The 26472-nt window shown below is 40.5% G+C and overlaps 2 protein-coding genes across 3 annotated transcripts in view; both read right to left on the bottom strand.

Moving 5' to 3' along the window:
* grm2a (glutamate receptor, metabotropic 2a) overlaps positions 1–18974 on the bottom strand; it is a 32553-nt gene extending 13579 nt beyond the window's left edge. For both annotated transcript variants that reach the window (XR_007886485.1, XM_051415194.1), the window contains exons 1-2: positions 18104–18974; positions 5913–6637 (exon numbers count right to left, since the gene is read on the bottom strand). Coding sequence is in view for 1 of the 2 variants with exons in the window: in XM_051415194.1 (XP_051271154.1) it covers positions 5913–6440 (528 nt within the window). In the remaining variant the exon portion in view is untranslated. The remainder of the gene's footprint in view (positions 1–5912; positions 6638–18103) is intronic.
* A 2215-nt stretch (positions 18975–21189) lies between these two features.
* Positions 21190–26472, bottom strand: part of tex264a (testis expressed 264, ER-phagy receptor a) — a 67333-nt gene continuing 62050 nt past the window's right edge. The window contains exon 4 of the mRNA XM_051415206.1: positions 21190–22655. Coding sequence (XP_051271166.1) covers positions 22264–22655 — 392 coding nt within the window. The 3' untranslated portion in view covers positions 21190–22263. The remainder of the gene's footprint in view (positions 22656–26472) is intronic.

Here is a 26472-nt window from a genome sequence, read left to right as displayed (position 1 = left end):
TTGTTCAGCAAATTGAGCTTGGAGGGTGTTGTGTCTTCCTGCCTACAGATGCAAGTTTTGAGGGGGCTGTGATAATGTTTCCTGAGTTGCAAACATACTTTAGTATGTGCACAAAGCAACATTTCCAACATACTGTAGGCAGGCCTGCATGAGCCTTGTTGTCTCTGCTGTGTGTCAATGTCTTACAATATTAGTTACTACAAAAGTCACTTATATGACATGTATGCTGTAATTATTCCACTGTAGGTAACCTGTAACATCTTTTAATTAATAGTTACATAAGATGTCAGTAACATAATGGTTACAGCCGCAGGTGTATTTTGGTGTTTCAGTGTCAAAATATGTATGATGTGTGTCAGGTGTGAGTGTGTGTCCATGAGCCAAGTGATTGGCTCCCTCTGGATGATGATCCCATTATATAAGGTGCCAAGATGGCCGGTGGCAGTGGTGTAAGGTAGTTACGACGGGCTGCAGTGCAAGCTGTAATGATTGGCCATCGTATATTGTAACGTCTTGTCAGCCTGTCCTTGCTCATATTTATTTAGACACAAGGGAGGACAGGAGGGTTAATACGAAATCTCAGAGTTTAAGTCACAACACTGAAAATCTTGTTCCACCCTATAGGAATTGTTGCTAGCATCCAAAGTAGATCCTTCATAAGACTAAACTGCAAGTATATAATAAATTGTTATCATTATTTCTTAACTGCCTGAGATTTTAGCCACAAGGTATAGTTTACGGACTCTCACTTTCAGCTACAGGGATCATCGTTCATCGGACAGCACCTTATTTAATTAAGAAACTTAAGAAGTGGCCCAGTGTGGCTTTGCACCGGAGGGACTGAGCAGATTGCTGTGAAAATGGTTTCCTCCCAAGCAATAAGAGCATACAGGACCTGGTAGCTGCATTTGACACAGAGACACCGAGTAACAGGATTGCTCTTTTCATTTGTCGTATATGGTTTCCATAGAGATACCCCTACCAGCGAACACCATGAGCTAGAATTATTATGCCCATGTTCAAAATACAGTGGTATAAAACAGCATAAAAGCTATTTATAAATGAAAAAAACTTGATTGTTTATTTAAAAAAATGCGTTGCCTTTACAAACGCTGTGTAGTAGAAATATAGAATTAACTTGTATAGTTAATTAAAAATTAAAAATATTAATAAAATAGAAACGCAGTTTCTTTTTGCAGCACATTTCACATACAGCACTTATTTTGATTTGTTTCTGCATTAAAGAGAAAGAAATAAGTAAGGTATGTGAGAAGGGACACAGTTGGGGCAATGGTCAAATAACAGAGCTAGAGACATACAGGGACACAGCAATAAGAGACTGAGAGAGTGTCCTGGTCCAGGAAATATCAGGCCTACTTTGTAGAGATGTCATGATTTTTTCTACATGAAAAGCCCATCTGCTCTTCCCAGAAGACTGTCTCAATGTGCTTCTACAGCAATAACACTGTATTCCCAGAGCAGCAGTCCTTAACTCCACTCAGTATCACACATATACAGCCCACTGCAGCGCTCTGAAACACACACATGCAAACACATACACGAGGAGCGGACATGCATGCACATACAGTGTACGCATAGTGTATAATGGATCATTATTAGTTTATTTCTTATGATTTAGTTGCTTGGCAACAGAGTTAACAGGGTGGAAATATGAACTGTTAAGATACCTAGAGCAAGGATGTTTTTTGATCCGGTCCTGCCCCCTCATCCTGCTGGATAATATGAATCTCCTTTGTGCTGCAAAAGTCTTTTAAAGCCCCCAGAGTCCTGCAACAATTCAGACTACACCACATGTTAAGATATGTACGTGCTTCCATTCATTTACAATGTCAGTAACTCAGCTTTACAACTGGGTCTGTTCTGTCATACATCACAAACATGCTCAGTGCAACCAGCAGGAAAGTTAAGTTCAACAAAAAAATCCCGACAAACCAAATTGGGGCTGATTTTACACCACCTTGTCATTCATATCTGATATCAGGAAGTTTGTGCGGTGGACATTATATGTATTACAACTGCACAAATAGTGCGTTCTGCCAAGCCACTGAATAATCCAATCACATGTGAATTATTTACGATTTTGGGAGCACGGTCTTTACTTTTACCCATGAATAATGCATTTTCACTGCCTGGCTTTACTGATACGTTTCATCCTTATTGTTCTCTCTGGCATGAATTCTGTCATGTGTGTATCCATGTTTAAATCCTTTGTATGACTCATGAATGCTCCAGAGATTGGCACTGTCTACCTGCAGATGAAGACAATTCTATAAATAGGGTTGTTTGTGGATAATAAAAAAAGAGATTCTGCTCGTATATTTGCTCTGTTATTCCATTCAGGTTAGTCTGCAAATGTCAAGCAGTGTGTTCATATCACAATCTATATCTTTAAATTTGAGCATGCATCCTTTTTAATGTGCCTTCTCCTGTCTCATTAATCAGTCAAAATGACCACATCTCAGACGCACTGCTAAAATATTCCAATTAATTCACAAAGGTACCATTACACAATAAGAGCTTTCATCCAAATACCTTGGACCAAGGCAGGTCTCTACATCCAGACTGCGATTTTTCTGCACTGCTCTGAAGGATCAGAGTAGGTCATTTTTCATTGTTTGCAGATTGGTTCCAGAAATTTCATCTATCTGTGTTCATGTCTGAGAATAATTCTTTAGTGCGTGTTTGAGTATTTGACATTCCCGAGGTGTTGTTCCTCTAATGCGCCCTGGTGATTATGATGTTTTTCCTGGGGGATGCTCTCTTACCAATGAGTCATATTTAGCTGCACAGACTGCTGTCGGGGTAACGAAAGTGGAGTCCCTTCCATGTATTAATCAGAAGCCAGCCCTGAGGCTAGATGTTCCTGGACTGTAATTGTAGAATATAATACATCTCTGATTGACCCATGCCTTTAGGATACTGAGGAGTAATGAGGCTGTTTCCTCTATAAAGCAGCTATATCCAGAAAAAAATCATATACTGGATGCAGACTTGCAGTGTTTTGTAGACTCTTTATAATTAAAGCATTTTTACTTTCAGTATGCTACAATAATACTAGTATCTTGTACTATATCTTGTCAGCGTTGCAGCTCTTCACACTTGAATGAAGATGCTGAATGTACTGAACATGTCATCACAAGGTCATTACTCACCTTGCACTGATAACCTGCTGTCTAGATAGACCACAGGGGAAATGTTCATGGCTAAACACTTGAATCACATAATATTTCTACAAGTAGATTCATTCAAATTGTCCAGATGGCATCACAGACTTCCCCCTTGTGTGTTTAAGACAGAGGCTTTTTGATTCTCAACATGATGCCATGTGACTCACTCCATCACCCAACCTCACCTCAACCCCCCACTGTGATCATATCTGCCTGTCACTGTCTCAGTGTTTCTGTGAAACATGATCACTTATTCAATCCCTCTACATCCTCTGTGCAGCAGGCACACCTCTGCCAAACCACCAGACAGCCCGGCAGCAACCACAGATGGGGAAGACAGGACCTAGCCTGCAAGAGCGTCATAGAACTTCGCCTCCACACTTAACTCAATCTGTGCCCATGTAACGCCAGCATGGCTAGGCCTCCAGCCAGATCCGCCCCCATATCTGCGACTGTCTCACCACAACACCAGCCGCACAGCAACACGCTCCTTCATTGTGACAGATTTAGACAGCACTCAGCGTTCTCACCACCTGTCAGTTCACCATGTTCCACCACGTCGCCATGGCGATAAGGGTCTTATACTAATATTGTTAGTTGTCCTGTAACTGCACTTGCCTTTGGGGTGAAATACACACATCTGACCTAACCGCATTCTGTTCACGCAGAAGGGCAGGCAAGGTAGCCTTTCACACAGCCAAAGCTGGTTCACTCAAAGGTCTGACTGGCTATAGATTATGCACAAACGAGGCAGCTACAAAGGACATTATGTAGAGATGGTATCTGCAGAGCAACAACCAGCGGCAGCACATAAATGCCACACATTCACACGCCCCAAATGCATATCTTTGTGTAATAACATTGTTCCCGAAAATACAGACGCACATGTAAATAGATACATCTTGTCTTGTTTTCAAAGAGCAGATGTATTTATATTTTATGATGATAATAAGTATACTATTTAAAACATCAGAAAGATTACATGAAAAATCTGCTGTTCCAGCGACTGTGAGTGTGGCTGCTCATCAACCAGCCAAGAGAAATAGCAAGAGTTAGCAGACCTCATAACTGAACCACATTACATTATAGAGGGTTATTCATGGCAAGAAAGGGAACTGTTTCCTGTGGTGCAGTCCTACTGATGAGGAAGATTCAGAGAAGCTAGGGCAGACCTCAGACCTCAGGCTTGTAATAGTACATCCATAAATTACCCCAAGACAAGGGCACTCTCTGAGGAGCCCCAGATGCCGGATTTCACTAAAATTACAGCTCGTTTATCAAATCCTTTATTTCCAAACTGTCTTTTTTACCAGGAATCCCAATATAGGTGCTCTGAATCCTCCTCTTGCGTCATTTCGCAGGAGCTCTCTACCTGTATAATATATCATTGTACTGTACTGTATGTTTGGCACTGTGTTTTGTCAGCAGGGAGAACAAAATATTTGTTTTGGAACTACAGAAAACAGAGTTCTTGTACAATTGGGAAATATAAAACCCAACATACTTTTAAAAGTAGCATGTACTCATTCGAATAAAAGAAGATATTTATTTTCAACACACTGCTTTTAACTTGTCTACAAAATATAAACAGGGTTTTTACATGCCCCCTTAAGGAGACAGACTCTAGCTATTTCACTGTGATTAATTTATCGCTGGTATATCCATGCTGACAAGTCTACTGCTGGCCCTATTGTCTACAAATCATGACTAAAAAGTATGGAAGGATGCCACCACCAGCCGATTGTCCTGAAGTACCCATTGGGGAAAGCTGCTAACAGCAGACGACCACTGGCAGTGCTTCCTAATGTTTATCAATCATCTGAAGCCAATTATTATTTCTGGATGGGCAGGAGAGTGTTCCTTTCTTCAAACAATCAGATATGTGGAACACAAGGCTGTGGGTCTCCAGTGAGGTGAACCATACTCTTCAGCCAAGACAGCAGACACGCTCCTCTGGCTGACTGAGCCAGGATGATGAGTTTAAGTTAATGCTTTAAGGCATGTATATTTGTGGATATTTACAAATTTCAGTTCCATGTGACACACTTATCTCTTTTCACAATGACTGGAAATTACACTGATGTGGCAGCCATACTTCAGCTGAAGATTTGGAGACCCAATTAGCAGAGCTTTCATCACATCAGCTTGAGTGAGCCGAAAGGAGCGCTGCTGCTGAGAGTAATCATGCCGTCACTAGTCATCCTGTCAGCCCGTCCCGAGCGCAACATCTGTAGCATGTCTGCCTCTGACAGGACCGCAGCTGAAGTGTGAATTACCGGGAAAGAGAAAGAGATCTTCTAAATTAGATCAGCCAAGCATATGGGCACACAGGTAAACAGATCCTCCTTGCGGAACCGATACTCATTAAGTCCCTGTGTTAACATCTCGCAAGGGGTAATTGCACATGGTACTTAAGTCTAAATGGACAGTTATATGACTATCCATCACACTCTCGCTCTTGCTTGCACTTCCTTCTCTCTCTCTCTCTCTCTCTCTCTCTCTCTCTCTCTCTCTCTCTCTCAAACCCACAGAAGCTGCTGATGGTTAAATACACCTTCTGTAATTGCACTGTCTGACAAAATTAATGTAGCTTTTGACCAACTCATTTCATGACATTAAACAAAGATGAGCTTCAGCACAGCAAATTGAAAATTAATTATTCTATTGCAGATACAATGTTGACAGCCCCACCCACTCAGTTGCTGTGTATTCATTAGTTCCTACCTGAATAGAGACATCGCTGTAGGAGCCTCCTATCACCCCAGAGATTGCCAGAGGGACGTCATCGTGGATGGCATAGGAGCCATCGGGGCATGTGTACTCACTGTCATCCACTTTGGTGAGGGAGGCCCGGACAAACTCCAGAGACTGCTCCAGAGCGTAGGTGTCCTTAGAGCAAGTGTCCAGTATATGAGCTCCCAGTCTGATCCCAGGCAGGATGCGCTCGTCCTTGTTGATTTCATCTAGTGCCAGCAGCATGGCCTCCAGTCTCTGGATCCCCCTCTGAGCATTGATCTTCCCACAGTCCTCTGCCCCCTCACCCTTCTGGTGCACAGGAAACAGGCCACCAATCATCAGATCTCCGTCCAGCGTGATCTCCCTCTTGGTGTCAGTGTTATAACCTACCATAGGCAAACCCTGGGGAGCCTGGGCAAAGAGAGACACACATAAGCACAGCAGGCTGAGGTGGGACAGCCAGAGGGGTCGGGGCACAGGGCGCACCCCTAACACAGGGGATTTCCCCAATGACATATCCCTGGGCAAGACAAGGTCAACGTCCTGCCTGTGGTTTCTGGTCAGCCTCTGGTCAGCTTTGAAGAAAAGAACAGTAAGGCGCAGCAGCACCAGATCTCACAGCTCCAGTGTTTTTATTCTGACAGAGGCCATTTACAGCATCAGTGCCATCCTCTTCGTCCTTCTCTTCCTCAGAGTTTTTTGTAGATTACAGCCTGCAGATCAAACAGAGAGAAATTCAGTCACAGCCTTTGAGCTGGAGCACAATGATCCCTTTGTCTCACACACATTGTGTCTGCCAGGGACTGACTCGTCCCATGGAAATATTTGACATCTGTACAAGTGAGTAAATATTATTATCTTTTGATGCCTATTGATGATGGATGTGTTATGTAGGACAGATGCCACCACAGGTACCACTACGCTCAACTTTGACAAGACAATTCTTTCATTTGGTTTACAGAGAATACAAGGGCAATTACAATTTGAAAAGTTTGTTATGTAGAAGAAATCTTAAAGAGGTGTATGCTGTATACCATATAATATAGATGAAGCACACAGTCAAACCCGTCAGTGAGTGAGAGGCTTCATTCAGAATGTGTGTTTGTTTTATTTTGAAACTCCCTTTCTCCCCTCCTCCCTTTTCATTGCCTGTCTGACCTCAAGTTACTTCATACAACTCATGCACATGCTCCTGCACACTGAAAGTCTACAGAGATAACAAATTGTGTCCCCGAGGAATGTTTTGTCAAATCACATCAACTACTCAAAGACTCTTACAAAAACACAATTTATGCACAACAAAAGCAAAATCCACATGCAAATAAAAGGAGATAAAGTATTGAAATCTATTTCAAGCATACAAATTAATTTTGTTGCCAACTGATTGAATTAGTGTGATTTTATCTAGGGCTACACAAACTTATTCATTTGTTCTGCCGTTTGTAATGTACTACATAATTTATTTTCAGTACAAAGCGACATGCAACTCCAAAACAATGTGAGCATTTCTCATTCCCAGGTAAAAAAATATACTACGTTAGTAAAACAAATGTGACTCATATCGAGACAAGCAGTGCATTTGGGATTCGAGTGTTGTGAAAAACACTGCAGAGTCAAGTCCTGCCCTTGAATGAGGCATTTACAGTTTGTGTTTATTTAAAATAATACTAACATGATCTGCCAGGTCAGAGAGGATAGGGTCAGCTATAAAATGGATTCCTTGGAGCTAGAAGAAAAAAATTAAGTACAACTTCTGTGCTACAAAGTTACTGCAAAATACAACGGACAACAGATTACACTTCAAAGGAGCAGTGGATCTGTTCTGCAGTATTAGCAATCTATTCAAGGAATAATGTATTTCCTGAAATTTTAAATTATTCTTTTAAGTTAGATTAGTTTAAGCCCACATAAAACCCAAAGTGGTTCAGCCTCTATCCAGTTATTAGTTGTATGTTTTCCTATGCCTTAAATAGAAACATTATAGATCACTATAATAAATAAGAATTGCTTATTCCAGTTACTCAAATTTGTCATAAATCTGGCATCAACACTCTTTGCAATATAATGTGACTCTTCCATTTAAGGCGTTGGAGCTGATACAGTTCATGTATGGATTTGCAACAGAAAAGTCACAGGGTTATTCAGTCCTGGTGTCAGTCCCGACAAATCCCAGAGGCTTAATTAAGCAGAGTGTTGAGTGTGGGAGAAGTTTATCAGAGTAAATTATTGAGCTAGAATGATCTGTCTCATATCCACTGTCTCAACAAGTCAAGTAGGCTGACAAGCAGTAATTAACTGTATTGATGAGAGATTATGAGACCATGGCAGGGGGATATTAATACTCATATTTATGTCTTTCTATTTCAAACATTGACTTACCTATTAAAACAATGTATAGCTCTCAACAGGAGTCAGACTGCAGACCACATTCTTTGGGGTGGTTCTCTCGTCTTTCTCTCTATCGTGACTCTCTCTCTCCCTGTTGTTTCCATGGAAACTTGCCAGTAGATGTAGAGGGTGAAGAGGAAGTGGAAGACAGACCAGGACAAGCGGGCCAGTCTGACCATGCATGGTGTATGGTCAGACTGGTCCTGTGGGAGAACTGGGAAGCCTACACTGTGAACTGACCGAACTGATCCGACTCCAGTCAGAGTTTTTCATGTTCTGCCTTTTAAAAATCAACAGAGGAATAACAATAACAAGCCTCTGTTTCAAACCAGCGTTTAGATTTTGCTTTAATATATTATCTTTGATTCATCAGTATTCTTACTTGTCAAGAAGTAGTTTGATAAAGAATTACAGCTTCTGGTGCAAACACTGTCATCTTTTAATAAGAAATAAGACTGATAAAAGAGTGACATGTTGCTTTACATTTGGTGATCAGTGATATTTAAAGAGGCCCTTTTTATTGCACACAAAATATTCCATTTGCTCCCTCAGCGGCTTGTCAACAAAAAAAGTCCATTGCAACAGCCTGCGCATATGGGCTAAGTCACTGCTATTTCCCCTGAATACAAAGGCAACCGCAGACAAGCAGGAGTACAGTTGTGTTCAACAAGAACGTTTTAATGTTCGGTTAGTGTATTCTGGCTGTACTGTAGCTCTGCAGCGTGTGAAACATTGCCTCACAAGTCATAAATGCCCAAATGGCGAAAGAAACTACAAGTGCAGGCTGTTACCAAATGTGTTTATTTTGAATAGAATTATGCAGTGAAAGAAGTGCTGGCAATAACACCGGGGAAGTACTTAAGCACATGGAGAGTGGTGACAAAAGGATTTCTGGCTGACACATTGTCAGTCTCCACCCTTATCCTGCATTCCCACAGGAGGCCTCCATCTCACCAGTGGACTCATCAGAGTTTCTCTCCCTGTCTTTGTTCACTAAACTCCAATATCCAACCTATTATGATAGCGTACACATTCCCTTTGGAAAACCCATCTGTGAATATTCTGTCATTGCCTTGAGAAGTAAAGGTAATAGCCATATCTCCTCTACATGCTACAATGTTATTAAGAATGCATCTTAATCGTTTAGGCCAATTTACAATTCATTTGTAAAAGTTTGTCCTTACTTTAAGCCACTTCATTTGAAAAATCGTACTCATAGCATAGGATGGTTTGGTATTGTGGAAATGTGCCTGTTTGCTTTTTTCTGAGAATCAGATATTAGAAGAGAATATTCATCATGTCTGTCTGTTAAATATAAAGCTACCACCAGCGGCCAGTTTGTTTAGTTTAGTATAAAGACTGGAATTGGGCAAACAGCTAGCCTGGCTCTGTCCAAAAGTAACAAAATTAGCTCACATCTTTAAACCTCCCGTGTGAACACTTCTACCTTGTTTGTTTAATTTGTATAAAAACCTATGGGCAAAAAAGACATGTGATATTACAGGGGCTTATGTGTCAGAATATTTCAGTCACTTACTGGAGTCCTTTTCCCAGCCAAGGAAAAGTCCAACCCATTACCCCAGTAAAACCACAACACCTTGTTTTTATACTTTTGCCATTGTGGATTAAACAAATGAAACGTGTTCATTTGTGAGCTTTAGGGGTGCTAGTGTTACCTTTGGACAGAGCCAGACTAGGTCTTTCCCTCTGTTTCTAGTCTCTTTTTGTGTGGAGGGGGAGTCGTTGACAGAGAGTCTTGAGCAGGTCCTACAGACAGAGCTAATGGCAGATGTGAAGAGACCTAAGACAACGGAGGAATCTAAAAAGAGAGAAGGAGAGAGAAGCCACTGGACAAGAGTAAATGGGACTGGCTTTTAGCTTTTAGCTCTGTAAAATAAAAGGCTGCAGACAGACCACTGAGCTGGCCTTGTTGCCGTTGGACTATTAAGTAATATTAGCTGGCTGGCTATTTGTTGGTTGCAGTTGTTTGATGTTTGGCTGTGTTAGAAAAGTTGTCGACTCGCTAGTTTTCGATAATAAGGAATGTAATCATAAAAAATTAGTGTGTACAGCCGTCCATATTTCCGACAGTGGTATTGCAACTGGGGGTGCAAAACTGCAACAAATACCACATCTTACATAGTGTTGTTTTATATCTATCTATATATATACCTTTGATAAATGCATAGACGTTATCTTGTTGGCACAAGAATGGTTATAATATTTTATGGCTGTGGGTATTAATCTGTTTTTAGCTCATACTAGATCAGTGTAATGTGACCCCAAAATACTGTGTGTTTATGTGAATAACAGATGCTAAGAGTAATATTTACACTTGATGTTATATCCCACCCATGATTCTGTCTACATGTTAACTTCAAAGAAAAACTATGCCTCTCATTTTTCCTCTCTCCTCCTATGCAGCCATCTCTGTTTCCCTCTTCACCAGATGGCCTTTTTAATTCAAGAGCGTAAAGCCTGCCAGCCTCTTACACACTTCAAACCAGACTGTATGAAGGAATGGGAGGAGTGGATGGGGGCCGAAAAAAAAAAAAAAAATACAAGAAAGGATAGCAGATGCGAGAGGGCAGAACATTTTTTGAAAAATAGGAGTGGATGGCAGTGTGGGCAGAAGTGAAAGGGGGATGAGGGTAGGGTTTGAGAAAGATGCTATCCAGGCTGCGTTTTTTATGACACTCATTTGCCCTGGGAGTGGAGTGAAGCATTAATATGGTAATATCCCCTCAGGCAATAGCAAGTGTTGAAGAGTGGAGGTCATCTACTGTATTTGCAGCCCTAAGCCTGGGTGAGCAGGTTGGAGATCCCTGGTGGAATGACTTGGAGGCTGGCTAAGAGGAAGCAAAGGTAATGGGAGTCAGGCTTCCCTAAAATCACATTTCCAGCTGACAAAGAGAATGGTCCTAGGTGGGGGAAGACTGAAAATGGTTTGCTAATGGGAAAGAAGACTGCACACACACTTACACACTTACACACTTACACACACACACACACACACACACACAAACACACACACACACGCATGAAGCTTTAAATCCTGGTAGCACCTGTGACACATTAAACTATGCGATAGATTGCTCTTGACTATTTGATACTCGGTTGAATTTCTTGACACATATTAAAGGATAAGGCTGGTGATCCATCAAAAAGACCAAAATCAACAATGAATTGATCCTAATAACAAGTATTTACTGTATGGCTGATGCAGTTTATTACTCTGTGCCAAAGACCACCTTTGTTGCAAAATATATTAAAAACAGATCAGTGTTTTGTCACACTGTTGTGACATATTTCCTCATAACCATGAACATGTGCAATGTCTGTTTGTCTGAGTTGAACATAATCTTGTTGCTGTAAATACTCACTAGAGCACCAAAATGTCCATATATGAATCCACAGCTTAATATAATACCAAGCATATGCACAGTTTAGTAAGTGCCCTTTAGTTTCTATGAAAGTACTTTTTGGATTAATCTACATATTTCACTGGGTTCTTCAATAGGAATGAATGGGCTGTTGAGAATCATAGACAGGGTAAGAGAGTACTGACACCCTGCTTTTGGTCATTTTATGAGATGTGTTGATATAGGAAAATACAGAACAGCTCTAGCCTTATACTTTAAAGATATTTTTGATCAGATTTTTGCCAAACTAAGACATGCAAAGAATTTAGTATTGTAGCTAGTGATTAGAGAAAAACAGAAAATCCCCACTTTTGAAAGGCTGTGAGTAGCAAATCTTTGGTATTTTCGCTTAATAGATTTATTGATTCTAGATCATGTGGTTGTTTCTTTCATACCTGCTGTAACTTGTGTAATGTTTTAAAGGTCCAGTGTGTAACATTTAGGAGGATATAATGGCAGAGATGAAACATAATATTCATAGGTGTGTTTTCATTAGTGTATAATCACCTGAATATAGCAATTGTTGTGTTTTTGTTACCTCAGAATGAGCCGTTTTTATCTACAGACGCCACTTCCTCCTTCCATGGAGTCTGCCATGTTGAACCGACATGTTTCTACAGCAGCCCAGAACAGACAAACCAAACGGTGGCTCTGGTAGGGCCTTTCGCATTATTCACGAGTATCGCGACCAATGTAGTTTGCCCTACAACTGATTTCCTGTCGACCAATTTACCAATTAATGCTGTGTAACAAATATAGATTCTCTTTATACATCCTCACAAGACACATATAGCCCACATATATATATAGCCCTGACTCTGATCTCAATAATCTCCAGGTTCTCCATGTTTGTCATATTACATTGACAATCCAAACAGCTCCTGGAAGGTCTTCTACCAACAATTTAGAGGTTCTATTTTTCTCAATATTGGATGCATTTCCAACTATTATTAAAGTTTTTCTCACCCAGCCCCTGCGGAATTACTCATAATGACTCATTCAAACAGTAGCAACCATGTCTACTTCAAGCAGTGAAGTGCTTCAGTCTATTTAATCAGTAGCATGATCTATTGATTATAGTAATGGCAGACAAGATATTTACAGGAAATCCTACATGGATTATCTCTGACCACAACTCAGACACACCAGAGTATTTCAATTAATTTTAATTAATGTTGCGAGGAAGAGTGACTGGATCAATGACATCCACTGAAGTTACATCAGTAAAACAATAAAATGTCTCCTAAAAATACAACCGCTGACCTTTTCTAATAAGGTCATTTATACAATTAGCAATTAAAGAGTGAGGAAGTTCTTTCAAGCCGTTTTAGAGTAGCAGCTACTGCAATTAAGAAGAGATGAATCAATTCAGAGGCTCGCTGCATCACTGTAAGGGTTTACTGTAACACAGCGGTGCTTACATTCACTTGATACAGTCAGCAAAATCGAAAACGAAGCTCACATTCAGTTTCTGATTATGATACAATCCACCTTATTCTATGGATATTTTATGCTTCTGTTTTACAAACAACCCATCTTTCAAAGCTGACTGTACTGCACCTCCTTCCCATCCATCTCCTTCTCTCTCCACCTGTAAAGGGGGAATCCCATGCATGTGTTCAATGGTCTCTTTGCCTCCCAGGAGCCTCATTCTGCGTTCCTCATCAAACATTCATCCTCTCTCTTTGTCTCACAGAGATCATTACTGTCAGTCCTATGATTGGCCGGAACACAGTGATGGATGAATGGTGCTTTTGTTTCAGAGGTTTTTATTGTATCTTTGCATTATTCATCATCACACCACCACACTGTTAAAAGAAAGTGGCCTGAAACACAATGCTTTTTTTGGGGAATCATTAGAAGAGCTGCTCCTGGACTGACAATTGATATTAGTGAGGGGATTAAAGTTACATTATCTTAGATGTGACAAGATGAGGGCTCACATTTCCCTCCTCTATGTTTTTAAATTGCATCATTTATATAACTTACACTGGGGCAGTAAGGATTGTTTTTAAAAACACGCTTCAGTTTCTTTTAATTTAGTTCTTGCCTTGGCAAAATTTCATTTGCATTCAGACTGAGTCATAATATTTTGGGGGGAATTCCACCAAGATTACACAGTGGTATTTCTATCTTTATTTCAGAGAGTCATTGTATTCCCTCCCCTTTTTTTTTCAGGACATTATCTCATTTTAATTCAGCTATTCACATACAAATTTGGGCACTTAAATACTCTTGCAAATAGAGTGTGTATTCTTCAGATTCAATGCATTTCTCTTATTTCTTTTAGGGAGCTTTAGAGCTGCTGGTAAATGGATTTTGTTACCTTTGGACACAGCCAGGCTAGCTGTTTCCCCTGTTTCCAGTCTTTATGCTAAGCTAAGCTTACTAACTGCTGGTGGAAGCTTCATATTCAACAGATTAGAGCAATAGCAATCTTATCATCTAACTCTCCAAAACCAAACATTGGCCTTAGATAGGACATATTCCTGTGTTTCTCGGTTTTCACACTTGGAAGAGGAGTAGTTACAATCTGCAACTACAACGCTAGATGCCACTAAATCCTACACACTGGACCGTTAATGCAGTGGCTCCCATTGAAGGTTGGGACCCCCTACAAGGGGTCATGAGATTAATCTGGGGGCATACAAGATGATTCCCAAGACAGAATTTAGGAAACAAATTGAATCACAACATTCACAAATTATTTTAGACTTTTTTATAATCTTTCCTTTTTTCTTGGGTGATACTGAATTACCCTTTCGGGTTCCTCAAGATTATTAAAATATTGTCATTGACTGTGTACAAGTCACTCCATATGAGTTGCCCATGACTTGTAAACAACCAATCACAAGAGGTTGCAAGGAGAGTTCATTATTTGGTTATTATTAAGTGGTAGCTCACCAGGTAGAGCTGGTTCCCCATGCAGCAGCAATGGGTTCGACGCCGACCTGTGGCCCTTTGTTGTGTGTCATTCCCCCTCTCTGTCCCCCCTTTCCTGTCACTCTTCAACTATTAATTAAAGGCAATAAAAGCCCCAAAAATATTTTAAAAAGTTGTTAAGTGTCGTGAACCACTGCTTAAAGGTCCAGTGTGTAACATTTAGGAGGATCTATTGGCAGAAATGGAATATAATATTCATACTTATGTTTTCATTAGTGTATAGTCAGTGTATAATCACTGCCTATAAAGAGGACCTTTTGGTTTTTTTTCGTTAGTTTCACGGTCACCGTAGTTTTAGTTTCTCCTACACACTTCACAGCTTGTTCTCATTCTCAGGTCGTCAAATACACACGCAAGATGAGTCAATACAGAGTCTCAAAACACTCACAGCTGATACATTTAAATTCAAGTTCAAATTATCTCATTGACAGCAGATCAGCTGCCCCAACTTTTGATGGTTCAACACATTTTCTTTTAACACTTGCTGTATGAGAAGTAAAGGGATCTTAGGCTCCACTGATGTGACTGTCATAGTATAATCAAGCAACTGCCTGTCAGAAATTTATCCAAGACAGGGCCACAAAGACAATGGCAAATTCCTCAAGAGGAAATCACACATCCACGGAAGAAATCAACAACAGTTTATTATTATTCACAATTTAAATTATTGATGCAGCTGATGACCCAGAACTCACCTAGGCACCTCTCACACATACTCAAAGAATGTAAAATAGGAATGAGTCATTTGCAGTCAGTGCAGCAGTTAATTCTAATCTGAGTCATGCGCACATCATTAATTAATTGGAAGCTTCTCTATGCTTTCACTTGAGTAAATCCATGCTTAAATATTTCTACTTCAGTAGAAATCTACTGAAGATACAGCACTTTTTCTCAGATCAATGTGTAATTTAACCATGATTTTATCAGGACTGCATCATCAGCAAATGATGAGCAAACTCAATTAATGTGTATGTTTGAGCTGAAATTAAATTTATAAGAAAAATATGCATCCTTAAAACATGTCCATTCATTCTGTGCACCTAAAATTAGGGCCAGGACTGTTCTCTGTTATTTCTTATCCCTCATGGTCACTTTGCCTTTCACATTAGAAGATTATTAACACTAGTGCAGATTACAGGATACAAATCAGAACATAAATACCTACATTTACAACAGTGCAGAGGGACATTCAAATTTCCATTCATCAGATGTTATGGGTGTCTAGTGTACAATACAGACCAGGCTTTATGTGGATGATAGTGGCAGACATCCAACTGCCAACCTCACCTGCACATGCATGAGTGTGCTTGTGTGTGTGTGTGTGTGTGTGTGTGTGTGTGTGTGTGTGTGTGCACATGCGTGATAGAGTAAGTGCATGACCATAAGGAAGAGTAAGCCATTAAAGGTCCAGTGTGATAGATTTAGTGGCATCTAGCGGTGCAGATTGCAACTCACTTGCTTCACCTTCCCCTTCCAAGCATGAGGAAGAAACTATGGTGGCCACAAAAAATGTGAATGGCCCTATCTTGAGCCAATTTTGGGTTACTGTAGAAACATGGCGGTGGTGGCCTCCATGGAAGGAAACCTGCGGCAAATTATCATTCAAGGATAATGAAAACATGATTCTTATTTCCAGGTGATTATACAATATTGACAATTAACTATGAATATTACATTCAATTTCTGCCAATAGATCCTCCTAAATGTTACACACAGGACATCTAAGCTGTCCTCTTTGGTTAGTGATTCATCATACAGGAATTTAATCTCTGATAGCTTATATAACACGCATGCAGCCACTTTAAAGAGTTTTAAAGGGAGCTTGCTCTAATAAGACTTGCCATTCATGTACAAGAAAGCTCAGGCATTCATGAAGCTATTAAAGGGGATGTATTTGAGAAAAAAGCCTTTGCTGCTTTGGTTTCTCTTTGCAGATAATGAGTCATTTTTGCATTGTTTGATCCAAAAGTCTTATATGCCGCCACCCTGCTCTGGTTGTCCAGCACCCTAAGTAATTAACAGGGTTCCCCTGTCTTCATGTTACACCGGCAGTGAGTCCACCTCGGCATCAAGTCAAAAGTAACAGGTGAAGGAGACTGCATTCAGAACTGAGCTGTGAAAAGGGAGCACAGGTCAGACAGCCTCGCCTCTGGATTCAGATGATGGCAGTGGAGCATGGTCTTCTTCAGTCAGCCATGACCTGAATAATTTACTGTAATCAACATCTTCAGCTTTGAGCGCTGTGCTCGCACATCATTTCAGATACTCAGTCGTACAGGAGGAATATTTGCTATTATGCTTCAATCCGTTGTGTAAAAAATTCACAAATTAAACATGCATCTGATGAGCTAATTGCTGATTAAACACTTTACCAATGATTATTTTTTGTTTCTGTGTGAATCTGTGTGTTGAACTGATTGCACTGCATTTTGAGGGGGTTTCTATTGTGTTTTATCTGCTGAACATGCAGCACAGATGCCCCTGGGACTGGAGGAAGCATCCACAGTATATTTTGCTTCCCTTAATGACTTTGTCCAGTATTAGCGACGCAGCCTTTAAAAATGTGTGCCCTCGGATATTCATCTATATTCCTTGTGTTTAAAAAGGTATTTTAAACTCTTGATGACATGATAATCAAAAAAATACAAGGAATCCCTCTATCTATAGCCACACATACAGTATCTCACTGTTCTGGTGATAATTTACAACACTATGATGTTAACCTGGTTCTGCTATATCAGTTTGTATTTCGAGGGGAGAAAAAAAGACGATAATGACAGATAACTTTACATTTTCTGAGCATCCATCCGAAAATCTAACTATTGAGAAATGATTCCGAAAATAGAAACCAAACGTACATTTCTTTGTGCAGATCAGCATCATCTCTCCAACACCCCGTGGCACACAGACTGATTATCAAGTTTTTCACTTTTTAAATCGACTTTCTCAGCGATGTTTCGCACTTTTTTTTAATCATACAAACTGATTTTGCCAAATGAGCGAGATTGGAGACTCATGACGGTTGTTGTGTACTGCAGCGCCTGTTTAGTAGTTTGTCAGCAGCCTCGCACATGTGGAGGGTTGTGCAGCAAGTAGACATGGCTGTAGCCACATATGTAGTGGTCAACAAAAAGAAGGTTTAAAAATGTGCCAACCATACAGTAAACAATCGTCAGTAATAAACAATAATATTGCTAAATAATGACAATTTACGCACTCAATTATTCCTTCATCACCTTCATGTTTCGTTTTTTGATCGCACCAATGACAATACTTTCAGGATGCAAACTACAAAGATTTTGAGGTGAACTCACCAGCTCGCAGAAGTTAACAAAAAATGCGCCTTCAATGCACGAATGAGTCGAGACAAAAACACACGGGCAGCCTACACACACACACACACACACACACACACACACCTCTTACCTGTGCAGGGTTCCTCAGTTTCCAGCGCTGCCGTGCGATGAATGGACCGCTTAAACCTAACGCATATCCTTCTGCAGCCGTTTTCAAACCCGGTGCGGCTGCGGACTACAGCGGCGCGGCGGGAATGGATGAAGGAGGCAATAACAGAGTCGCAGCTTGAAGTTTGAACCGCGTGCAGCTGAGCCGCGCGCCAGCAGCTGTCCGAGGTGCTGAACAAAAAAAAAAACACAACTCCCCCCCCACCCACCCACCCCACCCCCAGACTAGCCGGATTCCTGGAGGTCTGATCCTGCTGACAGCGGCTCAGAAGTCACAATCTCCCCTTAACACACGCCTAAAACAAACGCAACGGACGCCCACTTCATTGTGCTGATGAAAACAATGCGTTTCACTATCTTCAGCATCAACTGTGAAGAAATGTCACAAATTTAAATGCGAATCTAGAATTAAAAAAATGTGGCGTTTGTGAGTCTGGTATATGATAATCTGCGTTAGCGCCTGAGCAATCCGGCAATCGGGAAAACAAAGTTTAAAATTCTACCTGTTACTCGAGTGAGCAATGCAAGATCTTCAGCAGCTGGCAACAATATTTCTCAAAAAATCTGATCTTTGCTGCAGACGAGCCACCAAACCCGGGAGAGCCTCAACTCTCACAAGGTTTGGACACTTGAACTAAGGCGCAGTAGCTCCCGCGCACGAACAGTCCTGGAGATAGTCTGTCTCATCGCAACTATGCCACATTAACATTATGTAATTTGGAGCGTGATGGAAACGATCTCTTTTCAGCCGCTTTGTTCTGGTAAGCTGCTGGATGTGGATACCGATGGGGAAGAAGGGTTTAAGAGTCGCCCCCTATTTGTTCAACCGGTCAGGAGGGGGTGGGTGGGTGGGTGAGGGGTTTGGGGGGGCAGTATATAAAAATAACGATTCTTTGGAGACTACTTATCTTGAGCGGTGGAAAAATTTTATTTGGGATCCGCAAACAAGTTGTGACACGGCACTGGTGTGAGGTCAGCCCCAGATGGCACCGTGAGGCGCGCAGGGAACATGCGCTCTGAGAGGGTGAGCTGCGACCCTTTCCTCTCTCCTGCCAAAAAGCAGCTTCAGACACGCAATGGTCGGCATCTAAATTTGTTTGTTGAGACATCTCACCCCCTATCTTTCTCTCTCTCTGTCTCTCTCTCTCTCTCTCTCTCTCTCTCTCTCTCTCTCTCTCTCTGCCACGTGCAGTGTAATGAGATTAATAATTAACATCATGGGAAGGCAATAATCTGCGTGCCCCGAAAGCTGCATGACACCCCTGTGGGTTTCACAATTAATTAAATCAGTTGTTGACCCAGTGTGTCATCGCAGTCTCTTCCAGACTGATTTTCATTTTTGCCTTTGGACAAAGGTTGCGGTGCCAGGATTAAAACTGAAAGTGCAACAGACGTGGTGAGGGCATCTGTCCCTGCAGACTGATCACACCTCTGTAGGCAGTATAGCTACTAATCTCATAATCACAAAACAAAATCTTGCCCACAGACTGTTAGGTGATATATTTAAAAACTCATCTCTCCCATGGTGTGAGAATGAACAACCTGGGCAATATGTTATGTAAATCAGATGGGCAACATGAGAGATGATGCTTCATTTCTACGTAATATGCAGGAGCAGAATAATATAAAGATAGGGAACAAATTAAAAGGTCAAACCAACATCAAGTCTTAATAAATTGTAAGAACAGATTCAGTGCTCCTTGGCTTAGATTCTCCAAGTCTCTGCAGGAGGGATTAACATCATTCTTCCAAAAGACTGGCATTTGGTGTTTTCATGATAGTGGACACGTCGCTCCAAAATCTCCCTTACTGGTTCAGCTGGGTTGATATTTGGTGAACTTGAAGGCCATAACATGTGATTCAAACAGTTGTGCCCTGTACAGTCGCATCATTATTTGTTATGTCTCTCCACTCATTTATTATTATTATTCAGGATTTTCCTTTGATTTGTTTCCCAGCTTCAGTGTTTCTATCTGGCTTAATGGATTGTGTTCTTTTCTGCACCTTGAGTCTACAATAGGCAGACCAATGTAGGACTTCTGACATAACGTTATTGACATTTGAGAAATGAAAATAATAATATATAGTAATGATATTTTGGTCAATACACATAACATAAATAAATCTCCAAAACTGCAGCTCTTGTGTGTGTTCCCAGTCTGCAGTGGTCAGTACCTATCCACTGTGCAATACACCAATATTCAGTTATACTGGCCTGACCAGGAACAACAGGTACATTTCTCTCTCTGTGGTTGATGGTGTATTAATCAGAAAATATACTGTTCCTATTATGGTGTTGGATTTAACTGAAAGCTTATGTACTTATAGGTCATGATGCTCATTAAGGACCACTGGCTAAAGAACACGTGTCCATCAAACATCAATAGTCTGCTGGAGCCTATTCTTCCTCTTCTGCTGTACACACAGCTGATTAAATAAATTGTGACACAAATGCCAAACCTCTCATTCAAATGCTGCTCAGATCAATGCAGCTCCTGGTAAGGTGACAGGATTCGGATACAATAACATTTTGAAATCATGTTTTTAAGGGTGTTTGTGCTTCCTAAAGGTACCCGAATTTGTATTATTTTGTACACATTTTTTAAAAAACATTTTAAGTGTGCCAGGGGAAAATCTTTCAACATCTCTGCTGAATTTTCTTAACTTGTACTGAAAAATACATCATGCCATTATTGGCTCTTTCTTGAGCGTTTTTCTTTAATTTAGCTTCTGAATTCCACGTCTGTGCCTTTCCAAAATAAGCGGCGGCACAGGCAGTCATTACAATATGAAACCATGAAAGTGGTTGGCATTTAAAAGAGAGCTTAATAAGTTATTAGGCACTTACTGCCTCATCAATAACTTCTGAACAACAATCTCTCAGTCCCTGTTCGGAAGCAGACAAATAAAAAGGGATTTCCTCATTTGGATTTTCAGTTATAAAACGTACAATTTAGGTCAGTTCTAACAGATATATGTACAGAATAAGGGTTATATAATTGTTTGTACAACAAAATCTCTGCACAACTGATTCCTGCCAACTGAACGTTTCATTTGAAAATTTTATTACAGACAGAAAGACACAACCATGGCAATGTGCTGGACATTATATTCAAAAGTCTCACAGCACCAACAACTTCAACCTACAAACATATCACAACTAGTCTCTGGAAGTGAGTGAATTTTGGCTACAAACAGAACTGTAGAGTGGTTTAACAAACCAGCTATAGAAGTGAACGTTACATTAAAAAACTAAAGCAATTATCTGTGCGCAGAGGGACAATAAAATGTTCTGTACAGTATCCAAGAGAAAAAGTCTACATCTCTGAATTGCATTTTAAATCCTAGTCCTGGTGACTCGGAGGCTTCGGTGGTGTTACTTTACTACTGAGAGTCCTCGCTGGTGTTGAGGAAAGTTTTTTTTCTCTCTGCCTCAGACTTCAGGATTCACCCTGTGTGATAAATATTCTCCCATAAGAATTGACAACACAATGAAATAGGTCCATCAAAATTTCTACGGCATTAGCTCCTGTACATTTTCACCCCATAAATCCTGTATATCAAGACACCAAAGTCGCACACAAACACGTGACAAAAAATCCCTCAGGAGATGACCTTGAAAGTGGGATACAATTTTAACGGTCATGGACTCTGCATGATGATCCAGGATAGCCAGAATCAGTGTCTTTCTTTGATATTAATCTTAAAATGAAGTGCCACTTCTAATCTGCACAGGAATGGTGGTGGTTCACATACAATTACTTTTTCAAATGAAATATAGGAATGAACAACTCTCGCCTCTCATTTGCTGCACATCACATGCAGAGAAACCTAGGTTTACTGAAGAAGACTTAACCCTATGTGGGGGGGGGGTCGTCTGTTGTTCTACCCTGACAGAGTTTAAATATAGAATCAGGATTAGTTTTAAAAAATGAGATTACAGTATAACAAAAGGTACAGGCTTTAAAAGGACGAATTAGAAGGCCCAGAAATACGGCATGTTGGTCATGGCATGAGCAGCTTTAGATCCACCAACAAGATTACATGACAGATAACCAGCAAGAGCAACAACAGAGAAACTCTCTAGCATGCCAGCATTACATGGCCTCATCCCTTATCTCTTCAGAATCCTCCCTTCTCTTCTCCATCTCCCAAGGGCTCCTTCTTCTCAGCCACCAGTTCAACTGCTTCTGTAGCTCCGTCTTCACCCTCGGGGGCCTCCTTCTTCTCCTCCTCCTCCTCCTCTCCATCTTCCTTCTCTTCCCTCACTTCTCCCTCCTCCTGCTCCTCCTGATCCATGTCAAGCTCTTCAAAGGACGAGCCGCTGCCCATAGACTCGTTCGAGCCTCTGTCGCTCTGGTCTCTTGGCTTAATGTCTTCGTTTGCATCCATTATGTCCCTCAGAGGCAGGGAAGAGGCCAGAGAGGCAGCCGTGGAAGCAGCCAGGGATGTCTCTCTGCTGTCCCAGGGCACACCGCCGCTCACTGAACTCACATCACTGTGGGAGTCTGCACCTGTACCAACATGAGTAAGAGACACAGATTAAAGAGGTTCTGTAAGAACGAGAAACTAATTTAACAAATTAATAAATATGATTGCAGGCAAGGACAACTCAATTAGAGTAAACAGGTGTTTGGGTGCAGATTTATTATGAGCTAATAGGTTGTACTTAATAGTGTAGGATTTCGCTGGATGGAACTGGAAAGAAGTAAATACCAACTTCACAATTCAGAAGAGCACACAGAAAAATAAAGGTTTAAATATCGTATAGTGCTTAGTGCACCTCCTTAATATTTACTGTACTCTATTTACCCCTATTAAATACACGTTTGGACATGAATATTAGGATATTTGGGTAAACCATGGCTGTGGTTGAAGAAGTTGCCATTAACCACTATAAATGTCAAAAGAGAAATTAGGGAGGAAGATGAAAATCTGAGGTCTAATAACCAAGTATTTTTTCAGTGAGGACAAACATACAATAATATGAGTCTGCAGCCATGCTAGAGACTCTGTGAGGTTGTACTTAGGAACATAGATATATGCTAACATCAGTATGCTTACAAGGAAAATACTAACATGCTGATGTAAGGTATAATGTTTACCATGTTCCCCATCTTAGTTTAGGGTGTTGACATGCTAACATTTGCTAATTTGCCCTAGAATGGTACAAATGGGGATGGTGTGTGAGAAAGTAATGATGATGGCGCTACAGTTGATGAACAGTCAGAGGATCACTAAAGTTATTACAATTTTGGATTTCTGGGGCCATGAATATCTGCACTAAATTTCCTTTCACAATTCATCTATAGACATTTTAATCAAAACCACAAATGTCAACCTCACAGTGGCGTTTAAGGAATAGTCAGAGAAACACTTAAGTCATTAAGATACATCGTCTTGGCACCACAAATGTCTTTACCAATCCACCTGGTAGATGTTGAGAGATGTAGCAGCATAAATGAAAACTGTGAGCCAGGGGATCACCAAAGTCATTAGGATTCCTCTGATACATGTCTATACATTCATTACATATAATCCATTCAATGGTTGTTGAGAGATTTCACAGAAAGACAAAAATGTCAACCTCATTGTTGAGATATTTGAATCTGGACCGTCAGGCAATTTTATATAGAAACAAAGGTTAATACATTAACTAAGATGATGCAAGGGCATTAAGATGTGTGTGTGTGTGTAAATGCATTTTTATTCTATGCAATCCTCTGATCATAACATTTCAGTTATGAAACGTCTGATTCACTGGTCACTTATAATTCAACAGATGGGTCTCAGAGAAATTTCAGCTAATACTTTATTATAATGACGCCAACCCCACTTCCTTCAGCTTGAACCTGGTTATTAAAGCTCATCAGGACTCTGTGAGTGAGCTAAGCTCAGAGGAACCAGATTATTATTGTTAAAGAGAGAGGAAAGATTGTTTATATAAATTCAAAGACCATTCATTACTTGTATCTAATTTCCTATATATGGTGCTACTATACACCTAACTATAGCTGCCGTATGAGGCACATAACACACATTTGAAATCGCCACGAAGAACGTCCATTAGCTTAATCGATGGAGATTTCCTCACCCACATGATCGGCTTGCTAATGCTTTCAGACTAAACCTGATTCTAACTGGTCTTTGATGTATGATTTTCTGTGAACCAATAGCCGTTCATTATCCTTACTACTGTCTGTGTGTTACTGAACCACAAGATAAACATTGTAACGTGCACAGTTCAGGAAAAGCAATATGAAAATCTTACAGGAAGATTGAAATGAATTGTGTCCAACAATCAAAGGTTCATAAAAGAAAAGAGCTGTGTGGGTCAAAGATAAAAACATGATAAACACAACTGACACGAGACAAATGAAAGATATTGTTGCCTAGAGAGCCTAAAATTACAAATAGGAAAATAAGAATCAAGACTTATAAATATGAGAGGCACATCACATCTCCCACCTACATAACAAATATTACTCAGTGAGCTTTCTGTCCACAGTTGGTCTTCCAGAAGAGACTTCAGAGGCAGAAGAAAAGAATGTGTGGGGGAAAAAAACATAATCATACCAGGAGCAAACCCCCACAAGTATAAATATAAAAATAATGTTTTGTTTTTCTAACAACTGTTAAAGCTGTGATCAAGTTAAAATGAATGACTCATCCTCTGAAACCTCTATGGCAAACAGACTCTTTAATTCTATAATTATGGCTTCAGGTTATTCCAATTTAGGACTATAAGTGTATCGTTTTGAGAATGTTGTCTCTGTACCTGTTATCATGTAATATATTAACACATTTATTATCAGATTAATATAATTATCTTAAATAAAACATCTTACTAGGTTTAAAATGAACAGCTTCAATATAAAATGTCTTCTGCAAATAAAATCGGTCTCGAGTTGGTTTGACTATCCCACAGGACACTAAAACACTATTGTCCGAGCTATTTTCCTGCTGCTTTCACACTCCAAATAAATCTCATCCACACATCAAAGTGTGTTTGCACTAAATGTGTCACCAGGGACCCAAATACAATAAACAGCGAGTCTCCGAGCTCCACGCTCAGGTCAGTCTTTCTTTTTCATTCATTTGAATCTCAACATCACTCAGCAATCTAATTATCACATCCAGCAGATCTAATCCTGTCTGCAGTGAAGAATATTATATATGGGAAGTCCATTTAGGGTATTTATAATATCTATTCATGGGACTGTTGATTAGCTAGCAGGTCCAAACAAAACCACCGGTCTTCAGCGGAACATGTCCGGTGTAAATGTGACAGAGACGTGTTGCTTTAAAATGCATACAGATGGAGCGTATGTAGTGATTTGTATTACATTTGCATGTTGCAGTAAAAGCACCTTTCCAGAGAGACTAGTTTTACAATACAAGGACTTTTACGGAAAATAATGGGTCTATTTAGGGTAATTGGGTGGACAGCCCCCCAAGGAAAAGCCTCAACACACTGGACAACTTTTACCCCCTCCACAACTGCATGCATGTCCTGAAATTGGTACCCTGGTTGAAGCCAGCCAGCTGTGCCTCTGAAAGTCTTTTAGATAACATTTGCCTAAATTAGTTGCTAAATTGGGCCCACTGGGATTATTAGCAAAGAATCAAGGTCTTGTTCTTCAAACTGTTTGAAACAGAGGAGAGGATTTTTTAAGGAGGTAATTAGACACAGGCAGGGCTGAGGCATGCTGAGAGTTTGGCGAATCGAGAGTGGATGGCAAGAAAAGTGTGACAATAAAATGCATCAACAGGAGTTAAGAAGTGATACACTAGATGGACCTTCTTGTTTACAAATCAGGGCTGCGAGGAAGGAGCATTTAAACAAACTCAGGCAATTTGAGTTGAGGATGCCATCTCCCTTGTTAGCAGAAGGACCAAAATGCATCCCCCTTGCCACCCCCCCCCATCCAAGCAGAGAATGCAGGGCAGAGGGGTTGTTTCGCTGAATATGTTAGTCTAGTCTGTCTGACCCATTGATCCTATATCTGACTGAGGTCTGTGTAAGCTACAATCCATAAGATATACCTTTATTAATCCCCCATAGGAGAAATTCAAGTTACACACAGCATTGGGGAATATAGTGCAAAAAAAAAAGGAAGTACAGTGTACATGCCCCCGACCGTGGCTCTGAAATATCAGTAGTCGGAGATATACTCGCTTTAACTACGTGTACACATGTGCGTGATGGCCACCTCACGTAGCCTGCGTCCGTTTGGACCATTGGTTCTACATACTACTGCAGCCGACATATTCTATACAGTTGCACTGTATATCAACAGGAGAGCAAGATTATCATAGAAACACAAGCTA

This window comes from Dicentrarchus labrax, unplaced genomic scaffold, assembly GCF_905237075.1.
Source record: "Dicentrarchus labrax unplaced genomic scaffold, dlabrax2021, whole genome shotgun sequence".
NCBI classification, from domain to species: Eukaryota; Metazoa; Chordata; class Actinopteri; family Moronidae; genus Dicentrarchus; species Dicentrarchus labrax.
Note: the sequence above shows the minus strand (reverse complement) of the source record. Positions and strands in the feature narration are given on the sequence as shown.